Raw genomic sequence first — 18666 nt, 5'->3', positions numbered from 1 at the left:
GCTTATGGATCTAGTTATTTCCGGACTGGTGCTGCTCCGTGCGGTCAAATACTGAGTTTAATTGAAAATAGCATTTCAAGAACCTACAAAATTAGGGATCTGTCCTGTTTGGTTGGAACTTAGCATATACAAGAACCTATGTATTTAAGCTTAAAGTTAGGAATCTGCCCTGTTTGGTAACACAATAGCATAGGCGAGAACCTATTGAGTTTCAAGCTACAAGAACCTATTTAAGTGTACGGTTCTATGAAAAAGTTCATATCTACTATTCTATCCGAGATAGACAAATATAAGAATGACAGAATCGTGCAACACCGAAACTGATTACAAGTTGCCTAAGAAACAGAAATTAATCGTTTATTATATATTCTTTTTAGGGGAAAAAAGGGAATATTCCCTTTCAAACGATTATGGATTAATGGAATGATGCAATAATTCTAATAAATTTTCCATACATCATTTAGATTTAACATTAACTTTTAGCATTCGGCATGTCATCTGTACCAGCATGAACATTTTTTCATTTCGCATGGAACTACACTTTCTTCTGTAGTACGTACGATGGCGTTTGTTGAGACAAATTTAACAACTTTGCATATGAGGTCATTTAAGTTATTTAAGTTGATCGACATCTGTTGTAAGATGTTATAAATTCGTCAGTTCCTAAAGAATCAATTGAGTCAGGGTCGCTGGCTAGTGGCTAGAGACAAATATTTTGAATTTCTTATTTTCCATGACGCTTCTCAAATTATCAAACATTACCGAATGCTGAAAATTCATTTTAGTCGATATACTCTAGTCTTTCTTAAATTATTGTTCATCTATTATCACTTTATGAAACGAAAGAACCTTTTCGGACAACCTAATATTGCAAATTCGTCCATCCGTTCTTCTATCAGTCAACCTCAACAGTAATGACTGAATGCAATGTATATTACCGAAAATTTTTTTATTAATATCTCGGAAACTAATAAATAGCTGAAATAAGATTTTATATTTGGGGACCCCAAACTTTTTTCTATTTTTTTACATAATCTAACAACTGTTGACAAAAAACGCAACTAAAAAAAGGTTTTTCTTTTGTCCAACTAAAAGAGGTACATTCTAATCTCAGTATAGATTTATCATAAGATAAGTTATCATAACATGAATAATGAATGATAACATATCAGAGATAACTGATCGGCGATAACTGATAGATGAAAGTTTCATCTATCACACCTTTAGCTCACACAAAATCACCAACAACAAAAGCCAAACGGCAAGCAACTTCCTTATTTCTACCTCTATTATATGAATATTTGAAATATAAATTTGGGGTGAATTTAACAATCGCGCATTAACAATATTTTGTTATTTTTTTATCGAAACTGAAATACTTACATAGAAGTAATCCTGATGTGTTATACCCGTTAGGATCCAACGTAGATTCGAGGAGAAAGGTAAGTTCGGGAGCGTTAGAACAGTATTAAATGAGAAGAGAGAGATATCTTATATGACTCGTGCATTCAGATGGTCACACCGATGATTTCGTACTGAAACTTATTATAATGGCGATTTATAAGAATTTTATCGAATCGCTATTAATTAATAAGTAATTAATTAATTCATTTTATAAACAAATAGGGATGACAATGTTTGTTCACTTTTCCAGGCACCTCGCAGTAGCCTCGCCCCACGTGTTACTGACATGGACATTCCTAAATCGTACATTCGAACAGATGTCACTACCTTAATAATTTCTGTAACTATACATAAATAATATGTTCTAAATATTATAGAATGTTCAAGCAAGTCTACGAGTCTTTCTCATTTTTCCTGTCTTTTATAGAACTTAGGTGAAAGAGAATTGACTCTTCATACAGAAGTGAAGAACGCTAGAATACAAAACACTAAAACAATTGTTATGGCAGAAACAACAAATTCGCAGCAACAAAGCAATGCGGAAAAAACTACGGATGAATCATCACAAAACCTTGTACAAAATCAGAGTGCACCGGATATGGATACAGAGATATCTTCGCAGGCTTGTAATTGCGAAACAGGATGCTCTACCCAGCACTGTAGCTGCGTAAAAGCTAAGATTAAGTGTGGACAACGGTGCAAATGCAACAAATACGGATGTAAAAATCAGGTACACGAATCTCCTTCTTCGCCTCCTCTTTCTAATTCACGACACCCCTAACGCTAATTTGGATACTAATCTTTTTAGGAAGAAACAGCAGATTCGCAGAAACAAAGCAGTGAAGCACAAATTGTGGATGAATCGTCAAAAAGCGATTCAGAAAATCAGAGTGCCGCGCATTTAGAAACAGAGAAATATTCGCAGGTTTGTAAATGCAAAGAGGGATGCTCTACCCAGCACTGTCGCTGCGCAAAAGCTAAGATTAAGTGTGGACAACGGTGCAAATGCATCAAATACGCATGTAAAAATCAGGTACACGAATTCCCTTCTTCGTCTCCTCCTTGTAATTCACGACACCCCTAACGCAAATATGGATATTAACCCTTTTAGGTAGAAACAACAAATTCACAGCAACAAAGCAGTGCGGTGAAAACTACGGATGAATCATCACAAAGCCTTGTACAAAATCAGAGTGTACCGGATATGGATACAGAGATATCTTCGCAGGCTTGTAATTGCGAAACAGGATGCTCTACCCAGCACTGTAGCTGCGTAAAAGATAAGATTAAGTGTGGACAACGGTGCAAATGCAAAGAATACGGATGTGAAAATCAGGTACACGAATTCCCTTCTTCGTCTCCTCCTTGTAATTCACGACACCCCTAACGCAAATATGGATTTTAACCTTTTTAGGTAGAAACAACAAATTCACAGCAACGAAGCAGTGCGGTGAAAACTACGGATGAATCATCACAAAGCCTTGTACAAAATCAGAGTGTACCGGAAATGGTTACAGAGATATCTTCGCAGGCTTGTAATTGCGAAACAGCATGCTCTACCCAGAACTGTAGCTGCGTAAAAGACAGGATTAAGTGTGGACAACGGTGCAAATGCAAAGAATACGGATGTGAAAATCAGGTACACGAATTCCCTTCTTCGTCTCCTCTTTCTAATTCACGACACCCCTAACGCTAATATGGATATTAACCTTTTTAGGTAGAAACAACAAATTCACAGCAACAAAGCAGTGCGGTGAAAACTACGGATGAATCATCAAAAAGCCTTGTACAAAATCAGAGTGTACCGGATATGGTTACAGAGATATCTTCGCAGGCTTGTAATTGCGAAACAGGATGCTCTACCCAGAACTGTAGCTGCGTAAAAGACAGGATTAAGTGTGGACAACGGTGCAAATGCAAAGAATACGGATGTGAAAATGAGGTACACGAATTCCCTTCTTCGTCTCCTCTTTCTAATTCACGACACCCCTAACGCTAATATGGATATTAACCTTTTTAGGTAGAAACAACAAATTCACAGCAACGAAGCAGTGCGGTGAAAACTACGGATGAATCATCACAAAGCCTTGTACAAAATCAGAGTGTACCGGAAATGGTTACAGAGATATCTTCGCAGGCTTGTAATTGCGAAACAGCATGCTCTACCCAGAACTGTAGCTGCGTAAAAGACAGGATTAAGTGTGGACAACGGTGCAAATGCAAAGAATACGGATGTGAAAATCAGGTACACGAATTCCCTTCTTCGTCTCCTCTTTCTAATTCACGACACCCCTAACGCTAATATGGATATTAACCTTTTTAGGTAGAAACAACAAATTCACAGCAACAAAGCAGTGCGGTGAAAACTACGGATGAATCATCACAAAGCCTTGTACAAAATCAGAGTGTACCGGATATGGTTACAGAGATATCTTCGCAGGCTTGTAATTGCGAAACAGGATGCTCTACCCAGAACTGTAGCTGCGTAAAAGACAGGATTAAGTGTGGACAACGGTGCAAATGCAAAGAATACGGATGTGAAAATGAGGTACACGAATTCCCTTCTTCGTCTCCACTTTCTAATAAGCGTAACCCCTAATGCTAATTTGGATACTAATCTTTTTAGAGACGAACAGCAGATGCGCAGAAACAAAGCAGTGTAGCACAAATTGTGGATGAATCGTCAGAAAGCGATTCAGAAAATCAGAGTGCCGCGCATTTAGAAGCAGAGAAATCTGGGCATGCTTGTAAATGCAAAACGGGATGTTCTAATAAGGTCTGTGGCTGCGTCAAAGCTAAGATTAAGTGTGGACAACGGTGTACATGCATCAAATACGGATGTAAAAATCAGGTAAACGAATCCCCTTCTTCGTCTCCACTTTCTAATAAGCGTCACCCCTAATGCTAATTTGGATACTAATCTTTTTAGAGAGGAACAGCAGATTCGCAGAAACAAAGCAGTGTAACACAAATTGTGGCTGAATCGTCAGAAAGTGATTCAGAAAATCAGAGTGCCGCGCATTTGGAAGCAGAGAAATCTGGCATTGCTTGTAAATGCAAAACGGGATGTTCTAATAAGGTCTGTGACTGCGTCAAAGCTAAGATTAAGTGTGGACAACGGTGCAAATGCATCAAATACGGATGTAAAAATCAGGTACACGAATCCCGTTCTTGGTCTCCACTTTCTAATAAGCGACACCCCTAATGCTAATTTGGATACTAATCTTTTTAGAGAGAAAGAGCAGATTCGCAGAAACAAAGCAGTGTAGCACAAATTGTGGATGAATCGTCAGAAAGCGATTCAGAAAATGAGAGTACCGCGCATTTGGAAGCAGAGAAATCTGGCATTGCTTGTAAATGCAAAACGGGATGTTCTAATAAGGTCTGTGACTGCGTCAAAGCTAAGATTAAGTGTGGACAACGGTGCAAATGCATCAAATACGGATGTAAAAATCAGGTACACGAATCCCGTTCTTCGTCTCCACTTTCTAATAAGCGACACCCCTAATGCTAATTTGGATACTAATCTTTTTAGAGAGAAACAGCAGGTTCGCAGAAACAAAGCAGTGTAGCACAAATTGTGGATGTATCGTCAGAAAGCGATTCAGAAAAACAGAGTACCGCGCATTTAGAAGAGGAGAAATCTAGGCATGCTTGTAAATGCAAAACGGGATGTTCTAATAAGGTCTGTGTCTGCGTCAAAGCTAAGATTAAGTGTGGACAACGGTGCAAATGCATCAAATACGGATGTAAAAATCAGGTACACGAATCTCCTTCTTCGTCGCCGCTTTCTAATTCACGACACCCCTAATGCTAATTTGGAAACTAATCTTTTTAGAGACGAACAGCAAATTCGCAGAAACAAAGCAGTGTAGCACAAATTGTGGATGAATCGTCAGAAAGCGATTCAGAAAATGAGAGTACCGCGCATTTGGAAGCAGAGAAATCTGGCATTGCTTGTAAATGCAAAACGGGATGTTCTAATAAGGTCTGTGACTGCGTCAAAGCTAAGATTAAGTGTGGACAACGGTGCAAATGCATCAAATACGGATGTAAAAATCAGGTACACGAATCCCGTTCTTCGTCTCCACTTTCTAATAAGCGACACCCCTAATGCTAATTTGGATACTAATCTTTTTAGAGAGAAACAGCAGGTTCGCAGAAACAAAGCAGTGTAGCACAAATTGTGGATGTATCGTCAGAAAGCGATTCAGAAAAACAGAGTACCGCGCATTTAGAAGAGGAGAAATCTAGGCATGCTTGTAAATGCAAAACGGGATGTTCTAATAAGGTCTGTGTCTGCGTCAAAGCTAAGATTAAGTGTGGACAACGGTGCAAATGCATCAAATACGGATGTAAAAATCAGGTACACGAATCTCCTTCTTCGTCGCCGCTTTCTAATTCACGACACCCCTAATGCTAATTTGGAAACTAATCTTTTTAGAGACGAACAGCAAATTCGCAGAAACAAAGCAGTGTAGCACAAATTGTGGATGAATCGTCAGAAAGCGATTCAGAAAATGAGAGTGCCGCGCATTTGGAAGCAGAGAAATCTGGCATTGCTTGTAAATGCAAAACGGGATGTTCTAATAAGGTCTGTGACTGCGTCAAAGCTAAGATTAAGTGTGGACAACGGTGCAAATGCATCAAATACGGATGTAAAAATCAGGTACACGAATCTCCTTCTTCGTCTCCGCTTTCTAATTCACGACACCCCTAATGCTAATTTGGAAACTAATCTTTTTAGAGAGAAAGAGCAGATTCGCAGAAACAAAGCAGTGTAGCACAAATTGTGGATGAATCGTCAGAAAGCGATTCAGAAAATCAGTGTGCCGCGCATTTGGAAGCAGAGAAATCTGGCATTGCTTGTAAATGCAAAACGGGATGTTCTAATAAGGTCTGTGACTGCGTCAAAGCTAAGATTAAGTGTGGACAACGGTGCAAATGCATCAAATACGGATGTAAAAATCAGGTACACGAATCCCGTTCTTCGTCTCCACTTTTTAATAAGCGACACCCCTAATGCTAATTTGGAAACTAATCTTTTTAGAGAGAAAGAGCAGATTCGCAGAAACAAAGCAATGTAGCACAAATTGTGGATGAATCGTCAGAAAGCGATTCAGAAAATGAGAGTGCCGCGCATTTGGAAGCAGAGAAATCTGGCATTGCTTGTAAATGCAAAACGGGATGTTCTAATAAGGTCTGTGACTGCGTCAAAGCTAAGATTAAGTGTGGACAACGGTGCAAATGCATCAAATACGGATGTAAAAATCAGGTACACGAATCTCCTTCTTCGTCTCCGCTTTCTAATTCACGACACCCCTAATGCTAATTTGGAAACTAATCTTTTTAGAGAGAAAGAGCAGATTCGCAGAAACAAAGCAATGTAGCACAAATTGTGGATGAATCGTCAGAAAGCGATTCAGAAAATGAGAGTGCCGCGCATTTGGAAGCAGAGAAATCTGGCATTGCTTGTAAATGCAAAACGGGATGTTCTAATAAGGTCTGTGACTGCGTCAAAGCTAAGATTAAGTGTGGACAACGGTGCAAATGCATCAAATACGGATGTAAAAATCAGGTACACGAATCCCGTTCTTGGTCTCCACTTTCTAATAAGCGACACCCCTAATGCTAATTTGGATACTAATCTTTTTAGAGAGAAAGAGCAGATTCGCAGAAACAAAGCAGTGTAGCACAAATTGTGGATGAATCGTCAGAAAGCGATTCAGAAAATGAGAGTACCGCGCATTTGGAAGCAGAGAAATCTGGCATTGCTTGTAAATGCAAAACGGGATGTTCTAATAAGGTCTGTGACTGCGTCAAAGCTAAGATTAAGTGTGGACAACGGTGCAAATGCATCAAATACGGATGTAAAAATCAGGTACACGAATCCCGTTCTTCGTCTCCACTTTCTAATAAGCGACACCCCTAATGCTAATTTGGATACTAATCTTTTTAGAGAGAAACAGCAGGTTCGCAGAAACAAAGCAGTGTAGCACAAATTGTGGATGTATCGTCAGAAAGCGATTCAGAAAAACAGAGTACCGCGCATTTAGAAGAGGAGAAATCTAGGCATGCTTGTAAATGCAAAACGGGATGTTCTAATAAGGTCTGTGTCTGCGTCAAAGCTAAGATTAAGTGTGGACAACGGTGCAAATGCATCAAATACGGATGTAAAAATCAGGTACACGAATCTCCTTCTTCGTCGCCGCTTTCTAATTCACGACACCCCTAATGCTAATTTGGAAACTAATCTTTTTAGAGACGAACAGCAAATTCGCAGAAACAAAGCAGTGTAGCACAAATTGTGGATGAATCGTCAGAAAGCGATTCAGAAAATGAGAGTGCCGCGCATTTGGAAGCAGAGAAATCTGGCATTGCTTGTAAATGCAAAACGGGATGTTCTAATAAGGTCTGTGACTGCGTCAAAGCTAAGATTAAGTGTGGACAACGGTGCAAATGCATCAAATACGGATGTAAAAATCAGGTACACGAATCCCGTTCTTCGTCTCCACTTTCTAATAAGCGACACCCCTAATGCTAATTTGGATACTAATCTTTTTAGAGAGAAACAGCAGGTTCGCAGAAACAAAGCAGTGTAGCACAAATTGTGGATGTATCGTCAGAAAGCGATTCAGAAAAACAGAGTACCGCGCATTTAGAAGAGGAGAAATCTAGGCATGCTTGTAAATGCAAAACGGGATGTTCTAATAAGGTCTGTGTCTGCGTCAAAGCTAAGATTAAGTGTGGACAACGGTGCAAATGCATCAAATACGGATGTAAAAATCAGGTACACGAATCTCCTTCTTCGTCGCCGCTTTCTAATTCACGACACCCCTAATGCTAATTTGGAAACTAATCTTTTTAGAGACGAACAGCAAATTCGCAGAAACAAAGCAGTGTAGCACAAATTGTGGATGAATCGTCAGAAAGCGATTCAGAAAATGAGAGTGCCGCGCATTTGGAAGCAGAGAAATCTGGCATTGCTTGTAAATGCAAAACGGGATGTTCTAATAAGGTCTGTGACTGCGTCAAAGCTAAGATTAAGTGTGGACAACGGTGCAAATGCATCAAATACGGATGTAAAAATCAGGTACACGAATCTCCTTCTTCGTCTCCGCTTTCTAATTCACGACACCCCTAATGCTAATTTGGAAACTAATCTTTTTAGAGAGTAAGAGCAGATTCGCAGAAACAAAGCAGTGTAGCACAAATTGTGGATGAATCGTCAGAAAGCGATTCAGAAAATCAGTGTGCCGCGCATTTGGAAGCAGAGAAATCTGGCATTGCTTGTAAATGCAAAACGGGATGTTCTAATAAGGTCTGTGACTGCGTCAAAGCTAAGATTAAGTGTGGACAACGGTGCAAATGCATCAAATACGGATGTAAAAATCAGGTACACGAATCTCCTTCTTCGTCTCCGCTTTCTAATTCACGACACCCCTAATGCTAATTTGGAAACTAATCTTTTTAGAGAGAAAGAGCAGATTCGCAGAAACAAAGCAGTGTAGCACAAATTGTGGATGAATCGTCAGAAAGCGATTCAGAAAATCAGTGTGCCGCGCATTTGGAAGCAGAGAAATCTGGCATTGCTTGTAAATGCAAAACGGGATGTTCTAATAAGGTCTGTGACTGCGTCAAAGCTAAGATTAAGTGTGGACAACGGTGCAAATGCATCAAATACGGATGTAAAAATCAGGTACACGAATCTCCTTCTTCGTCTCCGCTTTCTAATTCACGACACCCCTAATGCTAATTTGGAAACTAATCTTTTTAGAGAGAAAGAGCAGATTCGCAGAAACAAAGCAATGTAGCACAAATTGTGGATGAATCGTCAGAAAGCGATTCAGAAAATGAGAGTGCCGCGCATTTGGAAGCAGAGAAATCTGGCATTGCTTGTAAATGCAAAACGGGATGTTCTAATAAGGTCTGTGACTGCGTCAAAGCTAAGATTAAGTGTGGACAACGGTGCAAATGCATCAAATACGGATGTAAAAATCAGGTACACGAATCCCCTTCTTCGTCTCCACTTTCTAATAAGCGTCACCCCTAATGCTAATTTGGATACTAATCTTTTTAGAAGAAACAGCAGATGTAGAGGACAGTTCGCATGTACTTATTACAGTTGTGCTAATTAGGTAAATAATTTTCGTTTCGCATGTTGAAGATTATTTTCTATCGCTATTGCGATTAAATCTGGGTACATTCAATGGTGGATGATCCATAAAAGCCAAATTGGCATCACTTTAAGTACTTATAATTGTAATTGGGCATCATTGTATCAGTCTTAAGATATGAAAAATACTTTTACCTATGGCAAATGTGACGTGAAGTTGTGGTGAATGATATTGAGATGAAATTGGCGGGAGTTAATAAATATTGGCTTCCCTGTCCCTCCTCCTTACGAAATAACGTTTCAAGGATTGTAATTCGTGGACTCATTTGAAAGTTAAGCTCATTTGAAGTGGGAAAAATCCTATTTCGCTTTTCGGGCCACTAGCATTGTTTCTAACTGATTCTAATCCTGGACATTCTGATATTCTCCCACTGTTTTGTATATTTCACTTTATAAAGAACTGTGTAAATAATGCTATCATAATGAATAGCAATAAGAAGTTCTACTAAAAAACATTACCTACACAATAACAATTCTGTCGCTGTTGTTTTCGTATGCTTTATGTTACAAGAGTGGCAATGGAAAGTTAACTTATATAAGTTAATAATTATATTTATTTATACATTATATTCATAATTGCTTGTTATTAATATTATAAAGATGTTACATCCACTTGGATGTCTCAAAAAATACTATTCCTTCAGCTTTCAATCGATTAAGTATTGGTCGATATATATCTGGGGTAAACGGAAAGACTACTCCTCGTTGTTGAATTTCACCTATTAACGAAAAAGAAAAATAATGTACTTTGAAATTATTATTAAATTATATGTTAAAATTTGTTCAGAAGGATGACATGGAATGAAAGTATAAGAAATATACATATGCGTGGATATATAAAATTGTAATGATATGCATTACGTTCTGTGTAAACATAATTTTGAACGCCTTTATGTTAAAAGGAATAACAAATGTCAATCGTAATTCTTATTATTCGATATGTAATACTGAACGAAGAAACATTTTTTAGAATAAACGGGAAAAAGAAGAACTATACCGTCAAGGATCATTTTAACTGCTATTGCCGTCGGATACCCAACACTGCGCGCCATAGCAGAGTATCCTTGTGATTCGCCATACAACACCAAATTAATTCCTCTGTTTTCTCTTCTGTTGTCTGGCCAGAGTATTCCAACGTCGTGTCTCAGAATTACTACATCTCGTTCATTTTGATCATAGCACAGCTTTTTCGACAAATAATGTGTCAAAGTATCAAGAGGCGTATTCAACTTCAAGACTAAATCTTCTTCAAGAAGTCCCAAGTCTTCAATTGCTTTTACGCTCTCTTCCGAGTTTAGCATTTCTGCCAACTTCCTTTTCAAATTTCCATAGAAGATATTATCATTCGCCAAACCAAGCAAATTGCAAATTAATACTCTCTAGAACAATAAAAAGTTAAACTTAGGTAATCTATGTAAGATCGATGGAAAATTAAAATAGAGACAACAAAAGAAACAACACTACCGCGGAACGATATGAGTAATTTAAAAAGTTTTATCTGCCAAATATCATAACTTTACTCTATCGCATCGAGATTTTAAAAAAAGGTTGTAACGCGTATAATACATAGGTGTATATTACTGGTATGTTTCAAATTATTCTTGCAGAAAAAGCAGACCATTTCTCTTTATGTACTGTTTACCTTAATTATATGACCACGTTCTGAATTAAATTCGGATGTGTAGTTTAGTAATTGAAATATTGAAAATGTTAAATACAAAATTTGATACATTTCGTTTAAAGCAGGAAAGATCATGTGGAATCATTTTATGATTCTACTTTATCATTCCGTTGATATACATAGAATATTCGGAAAGGGAGCTATTAAGGTATGAAAAATTCATTACATTATGCATTACTCTATTAAAATAATCAGAGATAAAATGATAGAGTGTTTCCTTCCTGTGCAAGGTTCTCAGCAAGAGATGTCAGAAAATTGAAAGAGTACTTCTACGAGCTAAGACAAAATGAAAATATTGATTAGAAGATATATATATATATATATAGTAATCTAACAAAGCAAGCTTAGACGGTCTAAACAACGAGAGGTCAAGATCATTTTGATGATAAAAGTGATAACTTGATATACGACAACAACGAGTAGCGCGTGTATATACATATACAGGGTATATAATAATACAAATAGCAGAGTTTTCTGACAGCATTCACGTTACGATCATAAAAGCTTTCGTTCGTGTGAAGAGGTTTGCCAGCGTACAAGGATATTTTGACCTTCTTCTTCAGAAAACGCGCAGGAGGCGCAAAAGCAATGAAAAAAATCCACGTGTGTCCTATCGGATCTTATTTCATAGTTACAGCCATTTTTGTGTTTCAATAGTCCGCAACTGTTTGCTTGCAAGTTACGAGTAGAATAATTAAGTCTGTCATTTTGCATGCAAATTCTTTCTTAGTAATTTTTTATTGTTACGTTCTGTTTATTAACTAAACTGTTCCATTTCGTTTATTAATGTTTAGTTCATTATTATTCTAAAATGTGTTAAAATTGCGAATATGTTTCTTGCTTTACCTAAATTATACTTTAAATAGCAAAAGGCAATTTTCTTTCTCTATGACGAGTATACTCATTATTAACCAAAGAGTTGCCATTATTAAATTTACATATAAATGTCACTTTTACATACCCATGTAATATCTGGACCATTTGGATGCAAACTTGGGTGTGGGTTAAGATCCGTTAGTCCAAGAAACTGTAAGGCTCGTATTGTGTTACAGAAACCTTTATATCTTAATGTACCTCGCTGCATTGTTTGTACATTATTGAGTCCATATAAATCCTTGTAAATTGTACTATCACGATTGGGAAAACCTTCCAACGCAAAACCGGGCAAAAAGTCCAAATCTTGAACGGCGGACATAAGGTCTCCTCCTGATTCTATTTCTACAATCTTCAATAGAAAAATAAAATTTATTAATACATAACGTAATACTTAATTGTATATTTTTCCCAATCCTTCGATCAAGATCAAGTTAACATGTATTTTAATTAATATACTTTATATGTATGTACATTTTATTTATTGCAGTAACAAAGAAAACATTGATCCTTGCTGTATCTAGGAAATATATACATTTCCTCTTTTTAGTATGTGTTTAAGGTTACATGTACTTCTTAAAGCCATTATTGGACACAGTGAGAATGATTTATGGAACAAAACGTATCTGTAATAGATCGTATAAACCAATGTCTAAACCAATATATAAATCAATATCTTGCAGAAAATGTAGAGCTCTTTTGCCGAAGTCTTCCTTTTGTAGCATGTTGAGCGAATTAGTTAGCCCATGCTATACCCATTCAATAACGTATTTAAAATAGGTGATTAGGATATGTTCAAAAGAGTTTAGTATGCCACAAGTGTCACAAATATTCGGTTCAGTTTCGGTGATAAAGTAGGAATGTATCCAATTTATATGAGCTATTCTTAATCGAGTTAGTGTTACTTGATCTGACTTTGTGTAGCTTGGTAGATGTTGAATTTCTTCATTCTTCGTTCCATGATTCTATTAACGTTTCAATCAATGCTTTCTGAGATCTTTGTAGAATATAGGTTCATGATTTATCGTAGATACGTTGAAGCTAACATGTTTCTAAGTTTTCTTCTGTCAAAGGAAATGTTCCAATGACATATCAACGAATTAATATCATTTCAGGATAATCGGCATTAATGACAAGTTGTTCCTTTTTTCCACTGTCAAGCTACTATCCCAAATTGTTTGTAGTGTCAGAAAAAAGTAATAAAAAATGGGCTGCGAACACTTGCCTATTTTAGGCAAAATCATCGTTAAGATACAGATGTGACTTTTTGAATTGACTTTATTATTTACCCATAATCTAGTCACGATCAGTCGAATTCGATTCTAGAATGCTTCAAACATTTAATTCCAAGCAGATGGCTTCAAATATGCATTGATCAATCACTAACGCAAATTCGACCAATTTACAAACACTTTGATTTCATTTCTCCAAAAGAATAAAGCATTTTCATGAATGCTTCTTATGCATTGTTCTACTATTCTTTGTTCTATTTGTACAGATGTTTCATTTGACTGTCTACTTATGTATAGTTAGATATATAATAGATGGACTTACTTGCTTATTAGAATAGAATTTAGCCGATGATAATGTATTCAGCAACACTCCACGTGGCGACCAACTAAATTTATATCGTAAAGGATTAGAGGAACATTCTGGAGCGGGTAAACCGCCACACCAAGATACAAAAGATTCGATTTTTCCACCAGCTTGTTTAACATTGTCAAAACATTCTAGAGCCAATAAATGATCAATACCAGGATCAAGCCCTACTTCGTTAAGTATAGTCACTTCTGATGCAACAGCCCTAGTAATTAACACGTTAATGTATATTCATTTTAAATTGTCATAATTTCTAAATATTGCTTTGATATTAATAAATATTGCTGTTTACGATTTATAAATATCATTTTGTTATATTTGTTTGCATATTTGTTAATATCTATTTAATTGCCACTTACTCTGTGTGTAAAGCTTTAACATCTTCATTCGTGTAACTCGCAGTCACTAGATGAGTTTTAGCATGTATGCATACATTCGCAATAACATGATGTAGAGAATACGGTAACAGTGAAACCACTACATCTGCCGATTTTACAATGTCGTTTAAAGTATCAGGACGTTCAATTACATCTAGCAGAACCGGTTCTACCCCGGGGAAATTATTTGCTAATACGTCTGCCTCCTCTTTTAATTGAGATGCAACAGTTAAATGTATGTTATTATCTCTATGTAAATATTCAACCAACGGGGCCGAGACGTGTCCAGCGCCAAGAACGACCACCTATTTACAAAACAATGCTTGTTAATATATTACTTAATATTTAATTACCTTTGACTAACATCTTATTTGAATTATTTATAGTTACTTCGTGATCGTCCTGTTTTGCACAATGAAATTAGATGTGACGTGAAGTAACAAGGAAGTGTCTTATTAATATGATCAAAAATTCATATGTCCATATATGTACAAATATGTAGTCACAGTCAATTGGAAACTTTTATGAAAATGATCTTTTGCCTTATTCTTCAAAATTGTTTTAATCGAGAAAAGATAGTGTCTATAACTTTCAAGTTCGAGTACGTAACAATAATAAATAATATTCAGATATTACATATACATTTGGATGATATAAAAATAGATAATGTATTGGTACTCGATGAATGAAATTAGTATGGTAAAAATTGACTCGAAAAGTATCATTTTTCTGTACCTTTTTGCTTTGTGCTTCTCTATTGTCTGCCTTATGTCTACAACGGTGATTTAGTAACCTTAATTCTTGGATATATTCAAAATTAGGTGTTAACCGTCCGTTGGATGCTATTATTGCATCATGTACTGCTGGACTAAAGTTATGTTCTTCTAATGGTGCTTTCGCATCCGACTGAATAATATCCAACGCGTAAGGATATAAAAGATTTCCAAAGAAATCCGTAGATTCTTTTGGCAGTTGAGTCGGCATATTGTCAATCGAACAGACTAACACTCCGGGTCCTTTAAAAGACTTTGTATCTTTGTTACGATCAGCATCGTATAAACAAAATGGAGTGTCAATCGTTGTACATTCGTTCATGAACCTATGAACATTTTAAAAATAAGTATAAGGAGAACTTAAGAATGTCGAAGCTTAACTGTTACGAATTGTTTATGAATTCGCGAATTGGCTTTTATATATAGTATATAAAAAGATCGGTGTGAATGTCTAAATCTGTTATATTATAAAAAAGTCACTTAAGTAAACGATATACGTGTTATATTAATATTGAATAAATTTAAACTTACTCGATACTGCCACCAGGGTCTGCAGATATATCACAGATAGCTAACATTCGGTGGGGTAAAGAAGGAGCACCAACACTTGATGGTAACCAGGGAGTATAAGCTGGTCTTAGCAAGTATTTTGCATCTGGTATTGTTAACAATTTAGGCGAGTCAACAGCCCAATATATTCCATTAATTATCACCGATGCGTATGGTGCAATCTTTTTGCTGAAAGTGGAAATATATCTCTCAGGATGCTTGTCACATTCATCAGAATCAAAACCACCTCCATCTTTTCTTTCTAGATGATGTCTTCGTCTTACCTCGCATCCGTATATCTTCGTTGTATCTAAAACAATGTTGCCTCTTGTTTAAAGTGCAATGATATTTACAATAAAATACAGCCAGTTACAAAAGTCTACATATACCTGCGGAATTTTCTTTGTATATGATTTACCTGTCGCAATTTGTCACAATATTATTTCTACCTACGATATAATTATTGTCGGTGTATTTCTAAAAAATATAGAAATAAAGGAATCAAAGGAATCAGAGGTAACAGGTGTATGTAATTTTTGTAACACTGTATTTTCTATTTCCTTTTTACTCCTTCCTTCTTGATAGAAACGAAAGTAAATGAATATGTGTCTTAATTCACGACTTTTAACGAACTCATTTGCCTTTCACTCAAACTCAAAAGCCTTTCTACAGGCTTTTACTACATATCTATCTTATCTACAGGCTTTTGTGACTAACTATACACAAGATAAACCACGTATAATGGCCCAGAAAAATTCACTGAATTTTCATCTTTCGATTAAACAATATATACAAAGTTTGTAGTATAAACGAAAAGAGTACGATTCTTCAAGATTGTCATAATTCCTACGTGCTAAGAATTAATAGTTATGTCTAGACTGCGGATTTTTATGCGTTTATAGAAAATTTAAAAGTGAAACGTGCTTTGGATTCGTGATTCAAACGTTTACCACTAATGAAAACAACATGATGAACATAAATGGAACATATTTTTAAATAACTCCCTTTTTCCTTTCTTTTTAAATCTCATATTCAATCAATGGTAATCCAATTAAACTTCAGTATCTAGTACCAAGTACTCCAAATTCAATTTCTTTCTTCAATCGATAATTATGAAATAGATATTAATTTAATTTGACATTCAAATGAGTTGTTCCACTTTTTTATTGAATTATGAACTGGAGGAAAGTACAAATCTCTAATATTTACAGACTTATTATGAAATAAATTATAATAGTAAAATATATAAATATGCAACGCTTACCGCCATGTTCGGCAACCTTTTTCAACATTTCGGGTGGAACGTATTCGTGAGGAAGCTCTTGAAAAACTTCTTGACCGCCTTGACTTACATTGCCACTGCCAGTGAAAATAAAAGTCAATGGTCCAATCGATTTAGGCATAGCACCTAATGCTATTTCGTATCCTGCATCTCGTATAGCTTGCCTTGCCATAGCGGAATCTCTATAATTGTGTGCTGGACCAATATGCTAGTAAACAATAATGACCGTTATTTATAAACAAACAATAAATATATAAAAATAAATACATATTTATTAATTTATTTATTTACTAATTGTAGTATACGCGTCCGATTTAAATGTGTGCGCGCTAGCATTTTTCTAACTACTAAAAATGTGCAAAACTTTTTTCAAAATATCACAGTGATTAATAATTTTGAACGCTACTTCGTACAATATTTTTTTACGTAAAATTTAATGCTTTATCCAAATTCGAGATAAAGTGTTAGACATTCCATCGAAAAACCAATATCCGTGATATTCCGATAAAAAAAGCAAAGTTAATGTCTGAAACCCTTTTTTTTCGTATGGCGAATAATTTACGAGTTATTTGAAGTCGTCGTGTTACGAGACTCGCCCTATACATTAACGTATTTTTAAACCAACAGCTATATATTAAATAAAAGTAGAAGATTCATTGAGAAATTTTATTCCTTTTATTAAATTTTTTACATGTGTTTCAAAAGGGAAACTTTTTTACCATCCTATATGTATCTATGATAAAATAATAGAAAATTTAATTGCATAAAATACTTTCCAACATAATTATCATTGTTACAGTAAATTTCTTAACTTAATGTGATCTTACCATGAATGGTGTATGATGTCCTAACGCAAGTAATCTTAATCCAAGTCCATGTAATATATTCACCATACCAGCTACACCAGCATATTTCCCGAAGGCAACCACTCTTTGTCCATTATCATCTGTTAACTTTTCATAATCTAACAAACGTATATTCTTTTCGAGAATAGCATCCAGAAGAGGCATATTACTTTCTTGCGCCTTAATAGTATGAGAAAAGAAACAGTAAGTTCTATTCGATATAAGTTGATCCACAGGAACTTGTTTAACTCCAAAAATGACGGAAGCAGGACTAATATCCTCTTGTAGTATAGCGCCTGCAGCTTGGTAAGCATGTGCAGGATAAGCTCTTCTATTACTAGGCTGTACAATTACTTTCACTCCTGCCCTAATTAATTGGCGAACATTCGCAGGTGCCAAAGGGGCTCTTCTTTCCCATACTGATTGATCTTCTCTTCTGATTGCTATTATTTTGCCTTTCAAATTCTGCGAAAAATATTTTGCGGTATCGATTCTTAACATATACAAGAAAATATATATTCGTATCTGTTCTTATTTTATAGCGCGCACTACTTACATTCATACAACGTGCTGAAGACATGATGAAGTATACTATTAATAAATTCACATTGAGTTCGCACTTGCGTAATTGAAAAGCCTTTAATGTGACACCATATAATCGCGTAAAAAATACAAAAAGACTTCCTATCAATGTAACGTGTGTTCACTTCATTGAGTCTACAATAATAAAGTGGCAAGAGAAGAATACATACTGCAAAACAGCATAACTACGTCTATTTGGAAATAAAGTTGTATTACTGCCATGATATTACATGGGTCAGTGAGGTCAAACTCAGAATATGTTATTCTTACTACATCACTGATAAACACCAAGCCACGTGTTTATCGAAACGATTTGACTTTCTTCCACTACATGATTTCCATCGCTTCGCAATTACTTCATATTGAAGATGCAATCTTTTTTTTATTTCTTTCAATGTGACGTAATAATAAATGAAATTTTTCGTATTTAAGTATTTCGTAGCTCAAAAATATTGGAATCCCCCAGAATGTTAGCATTCTCAAGAATATTGTAATTCCCGAGTATTCCGAGAACTTGAATCATGG

The 18666-nt window shown here is 35.9% G+C and overlaps 2 protein-coding genes across 15 annotated transcripts; one reads left to right on the top strand and one right to left on the bottom strand.

Moving 5' to 3' along the window:
- Positions 1-1622: 1622 nt before the first annotated feature.
- Positions 1623-10015, top strand: LOC117214580 (balbiani ring protein 3-like). Of its 14 annotated transcripts, none has more exons than XM_033460781.1 (27): positions 1624-1744; positions 1832-2134; positions 2213-2437; positions 2516-2740; positions 2819-3043; positions 3122-3346; positions 3425-3649; positions 3728-3952; positions 4031-4255; positions 4334-4558; positions 4637-4861; positions 4940-5089; positions 5243-5467; positions 5546-5770; positions 5849-6073; positions 6152-6376; positions 6455-6679; positions 6758-6982; positions 7061-7285; positions 7364-7588; positions 7667-7891; positions 7970-8194; positions 8273-8497; positions 8576-8800; positions 8879-9103; positions 9182-9406; positions 9485-10015. In XM_033460781.1, the coding sequence occupies exons 1-27, from the start codon at positions 1691-1693 to the stop codon at positions 9500-9502; spliced, it is 5700 nt and encodes a 1899-aa protein (XP_033316672.1). In that variant the 5' UTR covers positions 1624-1690; the 3' UTR covers positions 9503-10015. The 14 variants fall into 14 exon arrangements, with proteins under 14 accessions (XP_033316679.1, XP_033316680.1, XP_033316672.1 ...); XM_033460780.1 differs by having other exon boundaries at positions 4940-5164; positions 5546-5695; XM_033460779.1 differs by having other exon boundaries at positions 4940-5164; positions 7364-7513.
- A 99-nt stretch (positions 10016-10114) lies between these two features.
- On the bottom strand, positions 10115-18455 carry LOC117214583 (alpha-aminoadipic semialdehyde synthase, mitochondrial). The gene is made up of 10 exons (XM_033460793.1): positions 18116-18455; positions 17542-18024; positions 16697-16922; positions 15415-15742; positions 14846-15209; positions 14093-14415; positions 13689-13938; positions 12223-12486; positions 10578-10959; positions 10115-10299 (listed from the first exon to the last, which is right to left on the bottom strand). Exons 1-10 carry the CDS (start codon positions 18137-18139, stop codon positions 10184-10186), a joined length of 2760 nt encoding a protein of 919 aa, XP_033316684.1. The 5' UTR covers positions 18140-18455; the 3' UTR covers positions 10115-10183.
- Positions 18456-18666: the final 211 nt, after the last annotated feature.

Source organism: Bombus bifarius, unplaced genomic scaffold (genome assembly GCF_011952205.1).
Source record: "Bombus bifarius isolate JDL3187 unplaced genomic scaffold, Bbif_JDL3187 scf7180000009201, whole genome shotgun sequence".
Lineage (NCBI taxonomy): Eukaryota > Metazoa > Arthropoda > Insecta > Hymenoptera > Apidae > Bombus > Bombus bifarius.
The sequence above is the reverse complement of the archived record's forward strand: the minus strand, read 5'-3'. Positions and strand labels throughout refer to the sequence as shown.